Source organism: Triturus cristatus, chromosome 11, assembly GCF_964204655.1.
Source record: "Triturus cristatus chromosome 11, aTriCri1.1, whole genome shotgun sequence".
NCBI lineage: Eukaryota > Metazoa > Chordata > Amphibia > Caudata > Salamandridae > Triturus > Triturus cristatus.
The window spans coordinates 203,741,134-203,759,118 of NC_140594.1; the positions used below are offsets into that span (position 1 = coordinate 203,741,134).

The following is a 17,985-nucleotide window of genomic DNA, read 5'->3' on the forward strand; positions in this document are numbered from 1 at the left end:
CTGAGGGAAAAACCTACCAACCAGTAAGCCCATCTATCCCATCACTCACTAACCAGCCATCAGCGTGTCCAAGAGTTCCACAATATGTGTTGGTTTGTTCAGCTAGTCCTCACAGATCATCCTCTTTGTGAGACCCGTATGGTTGCCAAGAATATCACGCGCCAGCGATGGTGTTTCACAAGGTCAGCAATTGAGTTTCGCAAGGCTTTCCACTCTCTGCTTGGCAATGGTGACCATCAATGGTTCCCCCTTCTCCTGCTCTTGGGTACCACTTTCCATTTGTCTCTGAGGTCTTGGATGAGTATCTGTGTTGGCCAGGGCATCCTCGTTCCCTGCGCTTCAAAGGTCATCAGCTATATTCAATCTTTCTTTTTCTATTTCTCTTTTGCTTCCTTTACTTTGGTTTCCTTTAGTGATCACATTTGGTATTGACTGAAATGCCAGGCAAAGATTAGCTGAAAGAGGAGGTCGGATTGATATTTCATTTTTGGGACTAAAGATAGTCAGTGATTATTCATAAGCTTAAACTTTTACGCAAGAATATTATGAAGAGGTCTTGATAAACAGGCCCCCTGTGTTCCTCAAAGACTATAACCCCCTCCCCCATGCTGTTTTTATGATCCTCTCTTTGCCTGGAAATAGTGGACTCCCATTAAGATCCCCATCAGGGCGCTGCTCAATGGTGAGGGGCTCAGTTCAATGGTTTCAAGATCTTTTGTTTCCAAGATGAAGCCAAACATTTTGTTGATTAACCCTTCAATGCCTGTTACTTCTGCACCCATTGGATTCTGTAGATCCTTATGTAGTTCCATCTAGAACGGTTTTCCACATTTTCAAGCTTTCCATGGAGGGTGAAGTTCTGTTCCTGGATGATAATTTGATTCTGCTTAACTTATACATGCTCCTCTCATCTGTTGGCTCCTATATCTTCCAAAGTTCAAACTCTATCTTCTAAAGTGATCACATGTCAAGAATCTCTTGTTTTGGATCAGATTTGATGGTGGTGACATCATCTGCTACATAGTTCCTCCATGAACTGCTGTGCTGCAGGTTCATTAGCATCTTTAGAAGGAGGGAAAAAGGAGGGAAAAAGAGGAGGTCTCATCCATGAAGTCAGATGGCCTTAACTTGCATTCGGATTCCTCCTCCTGTGTGTTCGTCAGAATATCTCTGATTAGGTTATCTATTTTACCCTTAGCCATGGTCCTACTGTGAGAGAAGTTCAGCCTCCGCTTTCTTCACATGGATACCTTATCCAGATAACAAAGCTCTTCTGCCCCCCCCCCCCCTTGAAGCAGTCACAGAATCAGATTAAGCCTAAGATGCCACAAATAGTAGTTTCCAAGTCACTGCTTATCTTTCTTTACTGTATCTCTACGAAACTATAGGGACCTGTTCTATATTCCAGCTCTTAGGCTGGCTCTCCCCTTTGTAGTCTCAGCTCCCATCGGACTAGTTAATTGAATGTCTGTATTAATATTTGATTTGAAGGTATTCCTTGTTTGCAGTAGTATGAGGTCTTCAGACCTACGGGTAACTGAATTCCCAGCTAACAAAAGGGACTAACTTGATAGTACTTAGTAATATTTTGTTTTAAGAAAAAGTGGGAATGCTGAGAGACAAATAAGCTAACTGGCAAGGAGTTAACCATGCTACAAGAACTAATTCAGGGGTTAGGAGGGATGCTGCCATGAATAGTCAATCATTCAGTAAAGGGCTTTGTTTATATGAGCCGGGTGAATTATGGAAGATTTAATCACTGATGTTTGGTAGGAAGACATTTGAAATTAATTAACAATTAATTTATGTAAAGTCTTTAAAAATAATTTCTCAAAATAGCAAACCATTCCTTTCAGCAATAAACAAAGAATGGGCTTCAGTTCCCAAGTGCTCCATTAGAGGTGAACCACTCCAACCACAAAAAGCTCTCTTGCTGGCAATGTTAAATATTCTTTGGTGCCTTGTACTGGTGTCAAACTTTATGATTAAGGAGATAGTGTTTATCATGTGCATACTATCCATGGGCAAAAACACACCCAAAAAGTCATTTTATAATTTCTTACCTTTCTGGGGACAGTCATGATTATGGGTTCACACTTCCGTTCATGAAGTTTGTAGAACCTTTGGAATAGAAATAAACACAATTTAAATAAAGCAAAACACTATTTTGTCATATTCATTCTTGTCATATTCAAATTTTAATAAGTTTGGCAAGAAAATTTGTCTCGATATGTGAAGATCCAAAACGCTTGTAGAGAGTGCTGAGGGGCAAACAAGACCGCGTAACTGGCAAGGAGTTAACCATCTCCTTTATGGTATTTAAGAGTAAGTCAAAAATATTTCATAAGGAAGAATAAGATTGCAAGAGCCACATCAAGCTCTTATTCTGAGACAATAGGAGAGAGAGGCTTCACTTGTGGTATGGGGTAAGGCTGGTCTCCCACACAGTTAAAACAGTATTACCTAGAAGTAAAAACAAGTAGCTTGGCACGAGCATCAAAGTCTTCCTCAGAGAAAATGCATGTGATGATGTTCAAAACTAAAGCCAATTTAGATGAAAAGAAAACGATTTCATGATTAAAGTTACACTAAAATGAAGACGGGGATCAGGAGATTTTAAATGAAAAAAACACTGGGGTTCAGTTTACAAAAGCGTTTACGTGTACAGGAATAGTACTACAGGAGTACTGTTTTACTTAGTCATTTTTCTTTTTAAATATATCTTTAATAAGGTTTGTGGCAGACATTTACAATAATCAGTATGTATCCTTCGTCTTTATGCATTAATAAGTAACAAATCTGCGTACACAGTAGGGTCATCAACTCAGTCCTCTTACAAGAATATATAGCAAGCCAGTTAACATCTATAATCGTTCCATCTTTATGCATATTTATTCATTGCAGTCCAACTCCCACAAGTAAGCTATATGTGCCTGCCTGTTCCCCTTGTTAGCCCTCTTCCCCTCTCAACTAAAACTCCCCCCCCCCCCCCCCCACCATGTCCGGTCTCAGATTGTATGTATATCCTTGACATTTGTCCTCCTTTCTTTTCCAGTCAATACCCCTTATTTCAGTGATGGCCGATCCCCCATGCCCTTTAAGTACCATCCGGTTCACTCCCTGACTGTGTGTGTGTCCCAGTATCTTCTCGGTCCGCATCTCCATTTTCTTCTTCCCCACTCGTCAACTATCCCACCATTGCCCTGCAGGCATGTAAGTCGTCTTCTAATTTTTCGTTTCGTCTGGTCTGATCACCTCAGCTGTTGCCCATTCCTTCACGTCTTTTATACTTACAGTCATATACCTTTGTGAATTTGCCCTGAATCGTCCAAATTCCTATAAGAAATAGACTAGGAGGCACAGTCCTTTCCATTTGTACTAATCGTATATAAATGTTCACTGAACATTTTATTCCCATTTCAGATCTTGTGGGGTCAATTCACAAAGGCAAGTAAGAATACATAAAACAGTAAAACAACGAGAGAAAACGCCTACAGCTCAACCCTCTGCTACTACAACAAGCAACTCAGATCCACCAAAAGCTCAACTTTGACTGAGGGATCAAAAACTGCTCCAACAACTTTAATATAATATTTGCATGGCAAAAGAAATCAGCTCCACATGCTGACAGCTTTGTTACTGTCAACCCCTCACAGAAACTCTGCTCCCAGCTCTCACAACTTCAGCAAAAGAACCAGCAAAATATACAACAACTTCACACTCTATCAGACCTCTTCACCCTCACAAACCTTCAACCAGATGAAAATAACTCACCAGAAACCACCCTCACCTGCTGGCCCATCATAACTGCTCCAGAAACAGCTGCCACCAAGTGCTCTATTTAGTTGGGAGCCACTTCTGACCCCCGTCCACACATCATGTCCACCAAAGGACTAGACTCCATCTGTACTGTTCTCACCACAATACTCAACAACATTCTCACCGCGTATACCTTCCTGGAAGCTTAGAAACACCCCACCATCCTATCTGTACTGGAAAAACCTTCAGCGCACATGAAAACACTGGCAAACTAAAGCCAATCTCCCTACAACCCCAACAGGCATAATCCCTAGCAGAACTCGTCAATAAATGACAGGCTGACCACCTTAATAACAAGCACCTCCTGGCCCCTTCCCAATTCGGATTCAGGCCAAATCCCAGCACAGAGACTGCCCCCATTGCCACCACCGACAGCATTTCTCATCATAGACTCAATCTTCTCCACCCCTCTGCTGGGTTCAACATTGTCTCCCACCCTATCCTCATTCAGTGCCTCCACGAGGACTTGCGCTCTGCTGCATCAGCTCCTTCCTCACAAGTCGCACGCGGTCATTTAGCCTACCACCTGTGCACCTACAGTCTGACCTTTATCATCCCACAAGGCTTTTCAAGGTCTAAATAGCCCCACTAACTAACACTGCCCAAGACCACAGACTCAATACTGTCTTGTATGCCAACGACACTGAGCTCATCCTCTCCTTCTCCGACACCTTCAATACCCAAACTAAATTAATTTGCTGCATGTTCGAAGTTACAAACTGAATGAAGACTGACTCGAATCTCAACTCCAACAAGTTAGAAGTGGTTCTCTTCAGAAAAGACACTTCTCAGGTTCCCAGACTGGTGACCCTGAGAATTAGGACCTACACCCACCCCATCGAACCAAACCAGCAACCTAGGGATCATAATCAATAGTCAAAGCTTGATGACCAGTCAGGTCAACTCAGTTGCCTCCTCAGACTTCCACAGCCTTAAAATCCTCATGAAAGTCTTCACATTACTCCTGCTCCACAACAATTGCTGAATCTTTAACCAAGCCCTGATCACCAGCAACCTGGACTACAGAAACACATTGTATCTCAGCATCATCAAACAGCTCACAAAACAACTTACAGTTATCCACAATTCAGCAACCAGACTCAAGCTCAACCTTCCATCCCCGCTCTCACATTTTCACACACCACAAAGACCTCGACTGGCTCCTCATCCACCAACGCGTCACATTCAAACTACTCACACATACTGCACAAACAAGGTGCTGCATGCCATAACAGCTGCATAAGCTTCCACACACTTTCGCTTCTTCAACATCCTGCTCGCTAAGGGCTGCCCCATGTGCAGAGCAAGATTTGGCGACAGAGTCTTCTAGTAACTCTCCCCTACAGTCTGGAACGACCTCCCCTGCACATCAGAGATGCCAGTGCCATTACTCTGCAGGAAACTTAAAACCTGCCTTTTCCCGTCTGACACACTCAGGACAGCACCCCCTGCTCAAGGTGCCAAGATACACTACATACGCACTATACAAATGCACATATCATAATATGACAGTACTAGAGTTACTACTTTACGTACTCTAAAATTTCTTTGGGAATAGGCTCCAGTGTGTGCAGGTACCATGTTACACACAATGACTTGGCTATGTTTTATAGAAACATTCACTAAGGGGCAGAAGTGTATTTGTTTTTGTTAGTGCAAGGAAGTAATACCATCTATGTTTTTTTTTTTCCAACAGATATATTTGGGAAAATGTTTTTATTGAAAACCACATTTAGACTCACTTGCAGAAGCAAATGTCCTATATTTAAAGAGTAACTCAAAACAAGTGTCTAGATCTTCAGAACTCTATCTTTCCTCCAAATCTACAGAGAGTCTACTCCTTTAACATGGGCTCAGGTGGGTAAAAGGTTTCGCACCTTGCCCCCACCAACAAAAACGCAAACTCTGCCAAAATCAATACCGGCCTTACCGGTTTTCTTTTAGGTAAATATAGTAGACTTTGTTCCTTGGTTGCTCTCCTCACTGCCACTTATCAGTTTGAGCAAAGAATTTCCATTCAAACTAGGATCACGAGCCCCCAGCAATTAATGCCACGCACAAAAGAATTCTACTTGTGGGGTCAGCAGGGGACTAGAGGCATTGGTGTTTTCAGATATAGATTTAGGAAAAGTTGCATTCAATCACTCTATCCTTTCCCAGGCATTTTTCAATGCAGGTCGTCTACAATTTTCTCTGTTTCCAAACAGTTCTCTGTGGGGAACAGTGCTGTACAGGAGTGACCCACTAGTAATAGACTGAATTCCCTGAACACATCATAATTAACCGAGCACTATGTCCAGCCTCATTATTCAACACTGTGCTGCAGGTTTAGTGACCTATAGTGAAACCCTATGCCAGTAGGCCATATTTCCCAGCTTCTCACAATGGTGATGGGGACGTTTGTCTAAGATTCCCTCTCCCCGTTTCGTAGCCGCAATCAGAGTTTCACTCCTTTCAGCCCCTTCATGATCACAGCGAAGCACTCTCTCATATAGCTACACTTCTGGCCTGTCTGTGGACCCTCTCGCTTCCAAAGCATCCTCTAGGGCCTGAACCCCTTTGCCATCTTTTTGGGAAGCAAAAAGGTAGGATACTCCTAGTCAGGGCTAACTTCTGGAAAGTGTGAAGCTTCCCTTGTTACCGGGTTCTCAAAACACAATGCCTCTCAACAGATGTCGAATAGAGGCCTTCTAGTATAAAGTGCTGCAGTGGTTGAGACACATCTTATGGAATACTTTAAAAGTGACAGACCACAATAAAAGCAATAATCCACCTTGCTATTCCTTGTTTTAAGAATGGATGCTCTCATGGCCGAAAGTAACGAAGAGCTAATACGACTGCTGAAAAGACTTTGTACAGTCAATGTACAATTTTAAGCATCTGCAGACAACTAAGGAGCGCAGCACTCTTTCAGCACCCTTGTAGGGTTCAGGAACAATGGTGCGAATATAACCAGTTTGTTGAGATGAAGTCAGAAGGCATACTCTTTTTTGGATTGGTATGTAAAATACACGGTCTTAGTGAAGGAGGTAGAAAGAAGGTTTGCTAGTGAACACATGCATTTTACTAATTTCTCTAGAGTATGCGGGAGCCAGCACAAGACCGGTCTCCTGCAACACAAATTTGAAGTCTGCTTTATACATAGGTCTGATTGAATATTTCATCAACCGAGCAAGAATGGTATTAAATCCTATGATGAAGCTGGAGCTGTAGCTCTAACTCGTGAGTACTCTGAACAACCCTCTTATGATTTTTGCTGTGATAATGTGCACTGGCCTGTTCTGCACCAAGTGCACCTAGTTAGAGGTGAAACAGGCTCAGATACATTAGTGCCTCCATTTGACCAGATAGGTTTTGGTGATAGAACGATCTCTGGCCTGGGCCACCATATATTGTATTCATGAGGAAAGCCGATAAGTTCAAGTAAGCTGGGTCATAGTAGAATCTGTCTGTTCTCTCTGAAGGTTGTGGCATGCTCTGCTGAGTGATGGTGGTCTGAACAAAAACCGGCAAGCCAAGGCTGGAGCCATCTCTATTAGTCAGCACGGTTGTCTTACCTTTGATGAGAACTCTTGGGTTGAGAGGAAACAGTAAGCAGAAGGCCTTGCACTATGAGATCAAAACTCATCTCCACTTGTTCCCAGATACCCCTCTCGGCTTGTGAAATACCAGAATGTTGTGTTTGAAGGTGTCAAAAAGAGGCCTTACAAATGAAGAGCAAGGTCACCAGTTCCTGACAGAAGCCCCATTCATGAGACTGGGGGCATCTGCCCACATTTTGATGACTCCTTGAAGATGTGCTGCTCTCAGTGAGATTCCATGGTATATCACCCAATCCCAAAGGAGCTGTGCTTGCTCTGAAAGCGTGATAGACTTTGTGCTGCTCTTGTTCTTGATATGAAACATGAAGATGGTTGACCATTCTCATTAACACTGGTGAGTTCTCTAATCTCGGGAGGAAAATACTGCAACCCTTTGTTTACTGATCTGACCTCCAGAACATTTATGTGAAGGTCCTTCTGGATAGACCAATGACTGCTTGCTTCCAACTCATGAAGGTGGACACTCCACATCTCCTGAGATGCATCTGAGGTAAAACGAATAGAGCTGCTTGAGGTTGAAAACCCAGGCCTTGTGTGAGATTAGTTTGTTCCAACCACGATGTCAAGGCATAATTAATCTTTTTTGACACTTGTGTTATCATTAAAGGAGTCGGACACTTCGTGTCACTGGGCAAACAATTCTTCCTCAAGCAGGCACTTCCGCAGCATGCAGTCTGTGACTAGCTGAATGCAAGATGTAGTGACCCGAACAATCACATGCAGACTTATTTTTGGATCTGTTTAGTGAGAGATTTGTAGACTAAGAACTGATTTCTACCTTGGTATTCAAAATTCTGTTCAGAAATTCGATGGATGTAGTGGGTCACTGATAGGATTTGGTTACATTGAGCAAGAAACCCAACCTCCTCAACAGCTATGTATACTGTGTCTAGGATGTGTGTTCAGTGAAGAAGCTCTTTCAATTGACGAGCCAATCGTCCAGATATAGGAGGACTGAATGTCTTTGGTGACACAACAATCCACCACTGGGGCCATGCACTTTGTGCCTATTCTTGGCGCCAACTTGAGGCCAAAGGACAGAACCTTGAACTGATGGTGGCACCAGCTACCTCGAATCTTAGGCACTTGCACTGCTTGGGTGAATTGGTATATGGAAACAGAAGTCATAAACTACCCTTCTTTTAATAACTGCATCACTTTCTGCAGGGTTACCATCCTGAAAATCTGCATATTGTTGAGCTGCTGAAGTTCCAGAATAGCATGCAACCTAGAGCAAAACCCCTTTTTTGCTGGGATTTGGGGACAGGTTCCAGTGACCTTTTTAGAAGCATCTTCAGTATCTCTGCCTGCAACAGCTGCAGACGATGTGTCGTTTTCTATTGTGGTACCTGTGGCTGCCTCTGGAAAAAAAGCATTTGCCAATACTTTACTTTGTCCAGCAGCCAATTGTTGGTTGTAATGTCTTTCCACAGTGGCAGTCATCCTAACGCCCATAGGACGTGTTGGAACCAATTATGGGTACTTGGAAGCCAGGACCAACACAATGTTGCTGTTTACTCTGGCTGGAGGTATTCTTTCTCGATCTTTGCCTGGAGTATGATGAGAAGGTGATCATTAACGATGACTGGATAGTAAGGCAGGCTATAGAATAGCATCTGTGGGGCTTGCTGTTATGAAAGGCAGTGCTGTTGGAAGCTCCTCGGCAGGGGGATACTGCTCTTCCCCGCACTCCATGAAAAGGCACCTTCCATTTATATTGTAGGATCCAAAAGAGCGGGCAATATTAGTGTACAATTTAATCAACTGCAGTGGCTTATCTATGTGCCATCGAAAGGCATATCCAAAATTTAGTACTGCACTGAACAAAGTGAAGCAAAGCCAGTGCATCGCCTGCCATCTGTCAAAAGACATTGTTGCCCTCACCGATGGCACCGTCTACCATGCCCTTAGTTCCTATAGAATGCCAAGGGCTTCCTCCTCTTCTCTTTCTTGACGTAGATCAAGATATGAGGGCCATGTCCAACCACAGGTGGCCATCAAAGTAACTATGGTGAGAGAGTTGGCAGTTTTGATGGACATTGCTGTCAGAGTGGAAACTCTCTTTCAGAATTTATCCAGTTGAAGCCTTCTGGTGGAGAAGTGCTAGTGGAAGAAGGATTCTGAGAAAAGCACTGCCAGCATGCAACTCTATGGAATTGGTCTTTGGATGACAAGTGTGGCACACTGGCATACTGTTGGTGCCTGGTACTTTTTATACACCCTGAACCCATCATCAATACGAAAGCAGCCTTCTGCATGATTTTGACCCCCTCCTTCCAAATCTTCCTCCTTAATATCGTAAAAGAAAATGTCTACTTCAGTTACCAATAACAGCAAATCAAACAAAGAAGTGGAATCAAGCTATAGTCTGGAGATGAGACAAGATTAGGCAGGGTTGGTTGCACTGGTTGTTGGTGCCACATAGTCACCTCACTCATTATTTGGGCTGGTGGTCATTCGAGAAGTTTTCCACCCTCTTTATCGTCCTTGCCCAAAGACAGTCTCCACTTATGGAACAAGGCTTGGTGTTGGTAATGGGTGTAGGTGGTGGGATAGCAAGAAGCTGTGGTGGTGTTGGCTGAGGATGAAGTATACCCCTGGCGGTAGCAGGTTTATAAGGAATCTTACACCCATTACACATCATGCGGTCAAATGACAACTTGTGAGGCATTTTCCCCTCGTAAGCTGGCATTTAATTGAATGTTTACCTTCAAGGGAGGTGCAATGAGACTATTCCTTATCAGAAGGGATCTGATGAAAACTTCCAGAACATTTTACAATCCTTAAGTTTATCCTGTGTGTAAAGGCTGCCTATGAATAGTATTTTCTTCCAAAATGAGCCACATGCCCTGAAAAAAGCCTTCTTTGGTCATTGAGCCATTGGCCAACAAAAAGGCTTTGGTCTTCCACTAGCCCAAAACTTCAGAGGCACAGATTGAAATAATGCCAAGAGAGTTGAAAATCTATTGAAAAAAAGAGATAGAAAAAGATGAGAAAAAGAGTGCTGAGTAGTGCTCTGGGAGGGACCCCCTTTCACACAAGATGCAGTTGATACATGAGGTATGGTGGCTGCTGTGGGGAGTAGAGTTCAGAGCACTTTCACCTCATTGGTTGGCAAATTGTCTTTTTTAAGGACAAAATGGTCCTACTATAGTGTATCAAGTTGTTTTTAATGCAATTTCCAAGAGAGTTGGATATCAAGTGAAAAGAAGATAGAAAAAGATGAGAAAAAGAGAGCTGAATAGAGCAAAAGTGCAGTAGAGACCTGAGGTATGGTAGCTGCTGTGGGGAGTGGAGTTCAGTGCACCCTCACCTCATTGATTGAAGATTATTTTTCCCCAAGGATGTGATAATCCTACTAGGGTGGTTCAAGATGTGTTTAATGCAATTCCTTATTGCTGCTTTTGAAACATCACCAAGGGACTCCCAACAGGGAATGATTCAAGCATGTAAATCTTTGAAATATCAAATTCTGATAAACTTGTGATGATCATTTGTCATTATATACATTTTACACATTGGCTGTTGTGTAGAACGTGAAAAAAATGAAATATCACAAAACCCTGAATTCAAATTTCACCAAACTGACAAGGACCTAAAGCCTACTGAGACAATGCGCATACTCAAAAATTGACAGACCTCTTTCAAGAAAAAGAAACATGAGGTTTTTATTTATCTGGAATTTGTAAGAGCACAAGGACCACAGTATTGAAATTTACATGGAACAGGATATGCACAGTGCTGTCACAATTTCAGAACAAATGTATAATGTTGAAAATATCTGGAGAACACCAGAAAAAAACAACATACTTGGTAAGTTGTACATACACACTCACCCCTCAACTCCCTTTCATTGGATTTAACTTTAGTATACCCTTCCAGGCAGATCTAGCCAATAGCTGACTTAGCTTTTATCTTGCACGTGCAAAATTTAGCACATGCTGAACTGGCAAATAGGACAGCCCAGGCTGTCTTTGGGCTGGTTTTGGACTATATACAGTGGGCTGGTTTGGGGCAATTTAACCAGCCATTTTCCTGATATGGGACAACATTTTAGGTACAGTGACACGGTGGCCGGTGTTTAGGAAATTTGTAGTTTGTGCATGTTGGTAAAGGAAATATGTATGTTGACGAGCGAATAAAGGAAGCCATGCCAATGCTAGCAGATGCTGGTTGCATGATCTGGTAACACAGAGCACGTGCATAATGGCGCGACTGGTGGGCCGTGCAGCAGGGGGAGTGGCAGCGGCGGTTTTGGCGTGCTCTAATGAGCCACGCAGCACGTTTAGCAGCTAGGGCCGCTCATGTGCGAGAAGAGTGGCCACAGTTTTGTGCGAGGCACGCGCTGTGTGTGGAGCACAGCTCGGAAGCTAGCGCTGCAGTTCATGGCAACACGAGGGGGAGAGGCCTGTACATGACAGGCAGGGGCAGGCGCCAGACGGGGAATTAGGGAAGAGGCTGCGAAAGACGCTAACTCCTTGCGTGACAGAGATATAAATGAAGGATGGGTTGAGGAGTGGGGAAAGCAGGCTAACATGACACGAGTGAGTGGGGAGGGCCAGGGGGAGATGGCGATCTGCAGCAGATGGTGCCATTAGGTCCCAGGCTTCAGGTCAACATGGAGAATGTGACGGTGGCTGGGGTGGGTGATGAGATAAAAGGAGTGAGGGAGGGGAGGTGGAGCCATGCAAAAGTATGCAGACAGGCATAGGAGGGTGTGGAGACTTAGGAGGGGCATGGGAAGAGGAGGAACGATGGAGGGAGTCAAAGCCCCAGGGAAATGACAGGGGAAGGGAGTGAGAGGAAGGCAATGGAAGAGTGCAAGGATCCAGGAGGGAGGCGGGAAGAAATTACCGTCGGGGCCGCTGGCTGCAGGGGGTGGGGTTGGTGGGAAAGGGCCCCATGGGGTATGTGATCTAGGTGGTGGAGGATGGGGTATCGTGGGGAAGTGAAGCATGCCTGGGCAGGAGGGGCAGTCTGGCGTAACGGCCAAGAATTAAGTGGTAGGCCCCTCCAAGGCTTTGGTGGCAGCCATGTTCGAATGGAGCAGGGACGAGGAGGGGGTTATGACGAGGCAGAGGTGTGGAAAGGGGAGAGATTTGGAAGGAAGGTCAGAGTGCCGGTCAAGGTGTTCTCTGGAGGGGGGGGGGGGGGGGGGGGGGTCAGGAGAGGGGGCTGGCTCCAGTGAGGCAGAGGGGTCCCTCGCGGGGGCGTGGGCAGAAGCAGGACATCGGGTTAGATGTGGCGAGGAGGCGGTGAGAGCACCAAATGAGGTCAGGGAAGAAGGGGGCGCTGGCTTTGGGTCCCAGAGCAGGGCGTAGAAGAGGTAGGAGATACTAACCACAGCACCGCAGACCTACCTTTTGTTTTGCAGGCGTGTTGCGATGGCAGGAGGAGAGACTCAGGAGAGACTTTTCATTTCAAAGTACTTTATTGGATTTTATACAAAAATACAAAAAAAAAAGTTGCCATGATACAGCAATGCAGAACACATGTTGAAAAGGCAGGAAAAGTGAATTCATCTCATGTACAAAAATGCTTAAAGCAGTATAAGGGAAAGAAGGAAAGAACAAAACATAAAACAAAGCATAAAGTAAAACAAATTCTGAGAACCATATAAAACAGAAGAAAAAAAAAAAGAAAGTCAAGATATTACAATAGTAGGCATGACAATCCAGGAACTTAAAGTGGCAGCATAGTATTTTTAGACAGACAACAGGCAAGAGAGTTTTGTGAAATGTAATAACTATGAGACCACTTCAAGCTGTGTTGAAGGATTCACTGTTTAGTATTGGCAAAATAGTGATCTAGGGTCCTCCACACAGTTTTGGACTGTAGCCTCCAGGGAGAGTTTTGTAGCAGAGTATTATCAGCCCCCCTTAAGTGAAACACCCAGTTCAACCAGGACTTGAAAGAGGTGGTGGTGGTGTTTTTCCAGTTAGCAAGAAAGGATTTACAGGCTGCAGACAGTAATATGTCTACCAGGAGGCTAGCATTATGTGTCTTGAGTTGTGGGTCAAGGAAGCCATGAATGATTGAGAGAAAGTCTTGTTCCAGGTGGATCCCAAAGAGGGAACGTATTAAGTCAAATATATAGTCCCAGAAGTGAGAAACAGAGCTACAGTAAAAAACACACAAGTGAAGGAGATCATTATTAGTAGCTTTATTACAGTTCAAAATACGTGGAGTCCGCTCTATGAGACATCTCGTGAAGGCGGGAGGGAGTCCAGAATGTTCTATGTAGGAGCCAATATTTCATTTGGGATAAAGAGGGATTGATTTTGACTACTGATTTACAAATCAAGATCCACTTGTCTGGAGAGATAGACACTTGAGTAATACATTTCTACAATATTTTTGAGGTTAGGAATGTGGTTTTAGGTTTTAAGAAATGATAAAATGTGGATGATTGGTGGCTGGATGGGGCTTATTGGCCCCGAGAAGAAGAGATGATAGGATCTAGTGTGGCCAGCCAAAGGCAGACGCAGGACGGCGACGGCGCTGCCACAAGAAAGGTCTGAGGTGGCCTCGGCAGTGCAGCAGCCCGGACGGGTCATTGTAGCCCCTGAGACGGTGGGCCGCCTTGCGGCACCAGGTACGAGGGGCGGGGGGGGACAGCTAGGAGGGCATATTATGGCCCTTGTGTGCCCCTCGCTGGAGGGAAAGGGGCCAGTTGCCTCTGACCCAATACAGTTGGATACATAGGTCAGGTTACCCACAGGCGTGTGGAAGTGCATTGACCCTAATCAGCAGTTGGATTATGTGGAGGAGTCTGTACGTAGGGGAACTGGTAGAGAACGCGCCAGTAGAGGAAGAAGAATGCCGTTGGTGGCAAAGTGGTGCATGCGGATGGGGTTCAGCTAATGTGACTAGTGTGTTGCAGGAAGGGCGTGCCGATCAAGAGACCTGGCATAAGATGACTGTGGACGTGGAACTCTTGAAGCTGATTAGGTAGCTGGATCTGGTACAGAGGCAGACCATGATGTCTGGTAAGGGCAATAGTGTGAGGGGGAGGAATCGGTCGGGGAGCAAGAGGTAGGTGTCCATCGGGTGGAGGCAGGGGGAAACGGGGACAAAGGCGATGTCTGGCTGAGGAAAGGTTTGTACATCAAAGACGCAGGGGTGGAGACAGACCCACAGCCGTCATAGACAGCGGTAACGAGTGGGGGCAAGTCCAAAAAAGAAAACAAGGACAACCGGTGGGGGAAGTCTGATCAAGGGGCCGAGTCAGAGTCAGTTGCACCGCAGGCGGGAAGTGAATGGGACAGAGTGTGGGAGACAATGGAAGTATAGAAAGGGGGGAGCAAGGAGAGTCAGGAACTTAAGGTGAAGAAGCTCCCATACGTGGGGTAATGACACCCTTGGGCGCCCACTTAATGCTGGCTAGCAAGGAGAGAATATAGAAAGGGGAGTATGTAGAGATGCTGAAGCTGCCCCACAGGGAGCTGCCTGGCGAATGCAGATTCCAAGGAATAGAAATGAGCTTTCCAACTGCCCAAGGTGCTGGGGACCACAGAGAATTAAGACAGCAGCATTCTTGATTTTCACGAGTGTATAGTGTGAAAAATACTCGGAACGGTGTGTATCCATCTTTAAATATATGGATGTGATCACAAAGGCAAAGACCACGGATGGGGGCCAGGCGTGGGCCCAATATGATGCGAATCGAGCTTTTAGCTTGCGACCCGGAGGCAAAGTGGGGAGAAATTGACAATGATCTCTGGCACCAGAAAATGTACCCAGACAAATTCAGAAAAGACGATCTTTACGGCAAGTGGCCACCCACTGGTATACCGGCCTTTTCAGCAGCGTCCCACGTGAGGAGGGGTGGGGGCGGGGCAAAGCCACAAGGGCATGTGCTTGGGACATGCTAGGACTTCAAAGGGAGTACTGTAAGTTCCTGCATGAGTGCTCCAAGTGTGGAGGGAGACACTCACTGGTGCAGTGCTATGGGGCAGGAGGTAGCAGTTAGGGGCAACAAACTGGACAATGGAATAAATACCAAGGGTCGACCAGCGGCCAGCAGGGTAATCAGGAACCAGGGAACCAAAGAGAAAGCGGTTCACATGGAACATGGGCAAGGGCTCATACGCCAATTAAGGTGGCGCATTTGGACTACTTGTTGGCCCGATACCACAAAACAGAAGACGCAGATTTGTTCAGTGCAGGTTTTCTGGAGGGTTTCAGGCTGGGGTATGAGTGTCCAAGGGTACGTCGGTGGCATATAATTTGAAGTCAGCGCAGTCAAACAAACAGGTGGTGCGGGCAAAGTTCCTAAAAGAGGTACAGGAGGGCAGGATGGTGGGCCCTTTTGGTGCATATCCAATGCAGGACCCGATAGTCTCACCCACTGGCGTGGTGCCAAAGAGGGAGAGAGGGAAATTCAGGCTAATACAACAATTGTCATGGCTGAAAAGGGGCTGGGTCAATGATTACAAATCGGAAGAAGGGGAGTTGGTATCTTATTCGTCTGTGAATATAGCAATGGCATTGAAGGAGTAGGAAGGTCCTGGGGCCTTGTTGGCTGAGTACGATATAAAATCGGCTTTTCGGCTATTGCCAGTACACCCATAGAATTTCCAGTTGCTGGGGATAAAGTCTGATGGGTCCTGGCATGTGGACAAAGCCCCTCCCATGGGGTGCTCCATCACGTGCGCTTTTCGAGTGATTCAGTACCTTCTTACAATGGGCCTTCACATGGCACAGAGGGGACCATGGTGACACTACCTAGATGATTTCTTTTTGTAGGTCAACCCGGTTCCGCGGACTGTCAAAAACAGTTGGCAAGTTTTCAAGAGCTCAAGGGTGACGTAGGGGTGCCACTGGTACTGGAAAAGACGGTTGGGCCCAGCACAGTGCTGTCATTTCTGGACAATGAACTAAATTCAGTATCCATGGAGGCGTGCCTCCCAGTAGACAAAAAAAGTTCAAATGCAGCTGCTGCTAGACGTGATGCTGCAATAGGTGATCGTCAGAGAGGTTCAGGTTCTGCTAGGCCATCTCAACTTTGTGTGCAGGGTAGTGAGGGCTGGGAGGGCATTTTGCAGGTGGCTCTGTTTGCCACTTGCAGGGCTGTTGCTGCCTTATCACCACATCCAACAACTAGAATGGGGTAGAAATGGTTTTGTCGATCGCACCTCTTATCATGTGCCACAATTTGTAGATCGAAGTTCAAAATTTATCAAGATGGTGCTATATGGTACAGATGCACCCTACTCCCCTGGATGCTTGCCACACATCAGTAAAATACCTCCGTTCAAATAAAAGAAGTCACAGTACCAAAGTACTCCCAACAACAATCAACACAGAGCAGTTTCACCCTTCATATTATTTTATGTTTCCACAATTAGAAGACAAGAGCCAGAAGGTTGTTGAACGAAGCTTGTATTTGAAGCAGGAAAAACAGCCGATACATGTTTCCTCACACAGTGACTTTTTCAAGGCTAGAATAGTGCTTGAGTAGTCATAATCCTGTGAAATGATGAATGTAAATCGAGATGTGTTGTTACCACTAAAGAAGTCATAGGCATACTCAATTATATATTCTGAGTGTTCCGAAAGCGTCCAGCTATCAAAATTATTTCTCCTTAGTGCGAAGGAGTGGTTCCCGGATGGCCTAGTAACCTGCAAGAAGGTTGTCCTGAGAAAGTAGATCCTGTTCCCGTGATGTAGTTCGTTACTGGCTAATAAGAGCATGAAGAGCCATGATAAGTTCCCTGCATTTGTATTTAGAGTAAAGAGTGTGTTAGTGATCTCGGCGTCCAGGAAGTAGTCAATCACATCAGATTGTCGGCAGGCGTGAAGGAAAATCTACGAACGTGACGGTAGTTTTTGGATGAATTCAATGGCATCCCGATGTTAACCCCACAGAACTGGGAGTGAGACACACATATACTCAGATGCTGCAGGAGGGCTAGCTTTCGATTTGTACTGGGGGGGAGGGGGCAGGTGGTGTGCGAAGGAGTGACCTCTGGATTGGGAGCGGAGGAAGGAGCATAGCCTTTCTGACTTTTTTTCTCCTGGTAGTGGCAGTGACGCTCTTGGGTAGAGAAATGGTCCACAAAATGGTACTTTTTATAAATTGACAATATGCCAATGGTGCATGTGGTCAATAGACAATCAGTGCAAGACAAACAGGTTCTCAAACTGTTGAGATTTTGTATTGGGTTGCTTGAGACAGGATGTGGTTTTCAGGGATAGACATGTACCGGGGTGGACAATGACATTGGGGATGCTCCGTCTCATTCACAGGTGGAGCGGTTCCATGAGCTGGCCGCAGACAAGACACCAATGTTGGCATCAATGTGGAGCATAGGTGAGAAAGGATGCTTCAGATGGTGGTAGGGTCTCTGACAGAATCCACCAGAAAGGCTTATACGAAGACTTGGCAGGGGTTCTAAGACAGTGGGGCTAGGAGGAGGTCAGAGGTATGGACAGGGAGGAGGATGTAGTTCAGCACACAATGGCATTGATTGAAAAAGGGTTATCCAAAATCACGATTGCTGGGAAACTGGCAGGAATTGCATTTATGGGCAAGCTCCTGTGGTGTATTCGCCATCAGCTG

At 45.3% G+C, this 17,985-nt stretch overlaps 1 protein-coding gene across 2 annotated transcripts in view; it reads right to left on the bottom strand.

Moving 5' to 3' along the window:
- CORO1C (coronin 1C) overlaps positions 1 to 17,985 on the bottom strand; it is a 603,513-nt gene that overhangs the window by 26,245 nt on the left and 559,283 nt on the right. For both annotated transcript variants that reach the window (XM_085634726.1, XM_085634725.1), the window contains exon 9: positions 2,064 to 2,121. In XM_085634726.1, the coding sequence (XP_085490852.1) occupies positions 2,064 to 2,121 (58 nt within the window). The remainder of the gene's footprint in view (positions 1 to 2,063; positions 2,122 to 17,985) is intronic.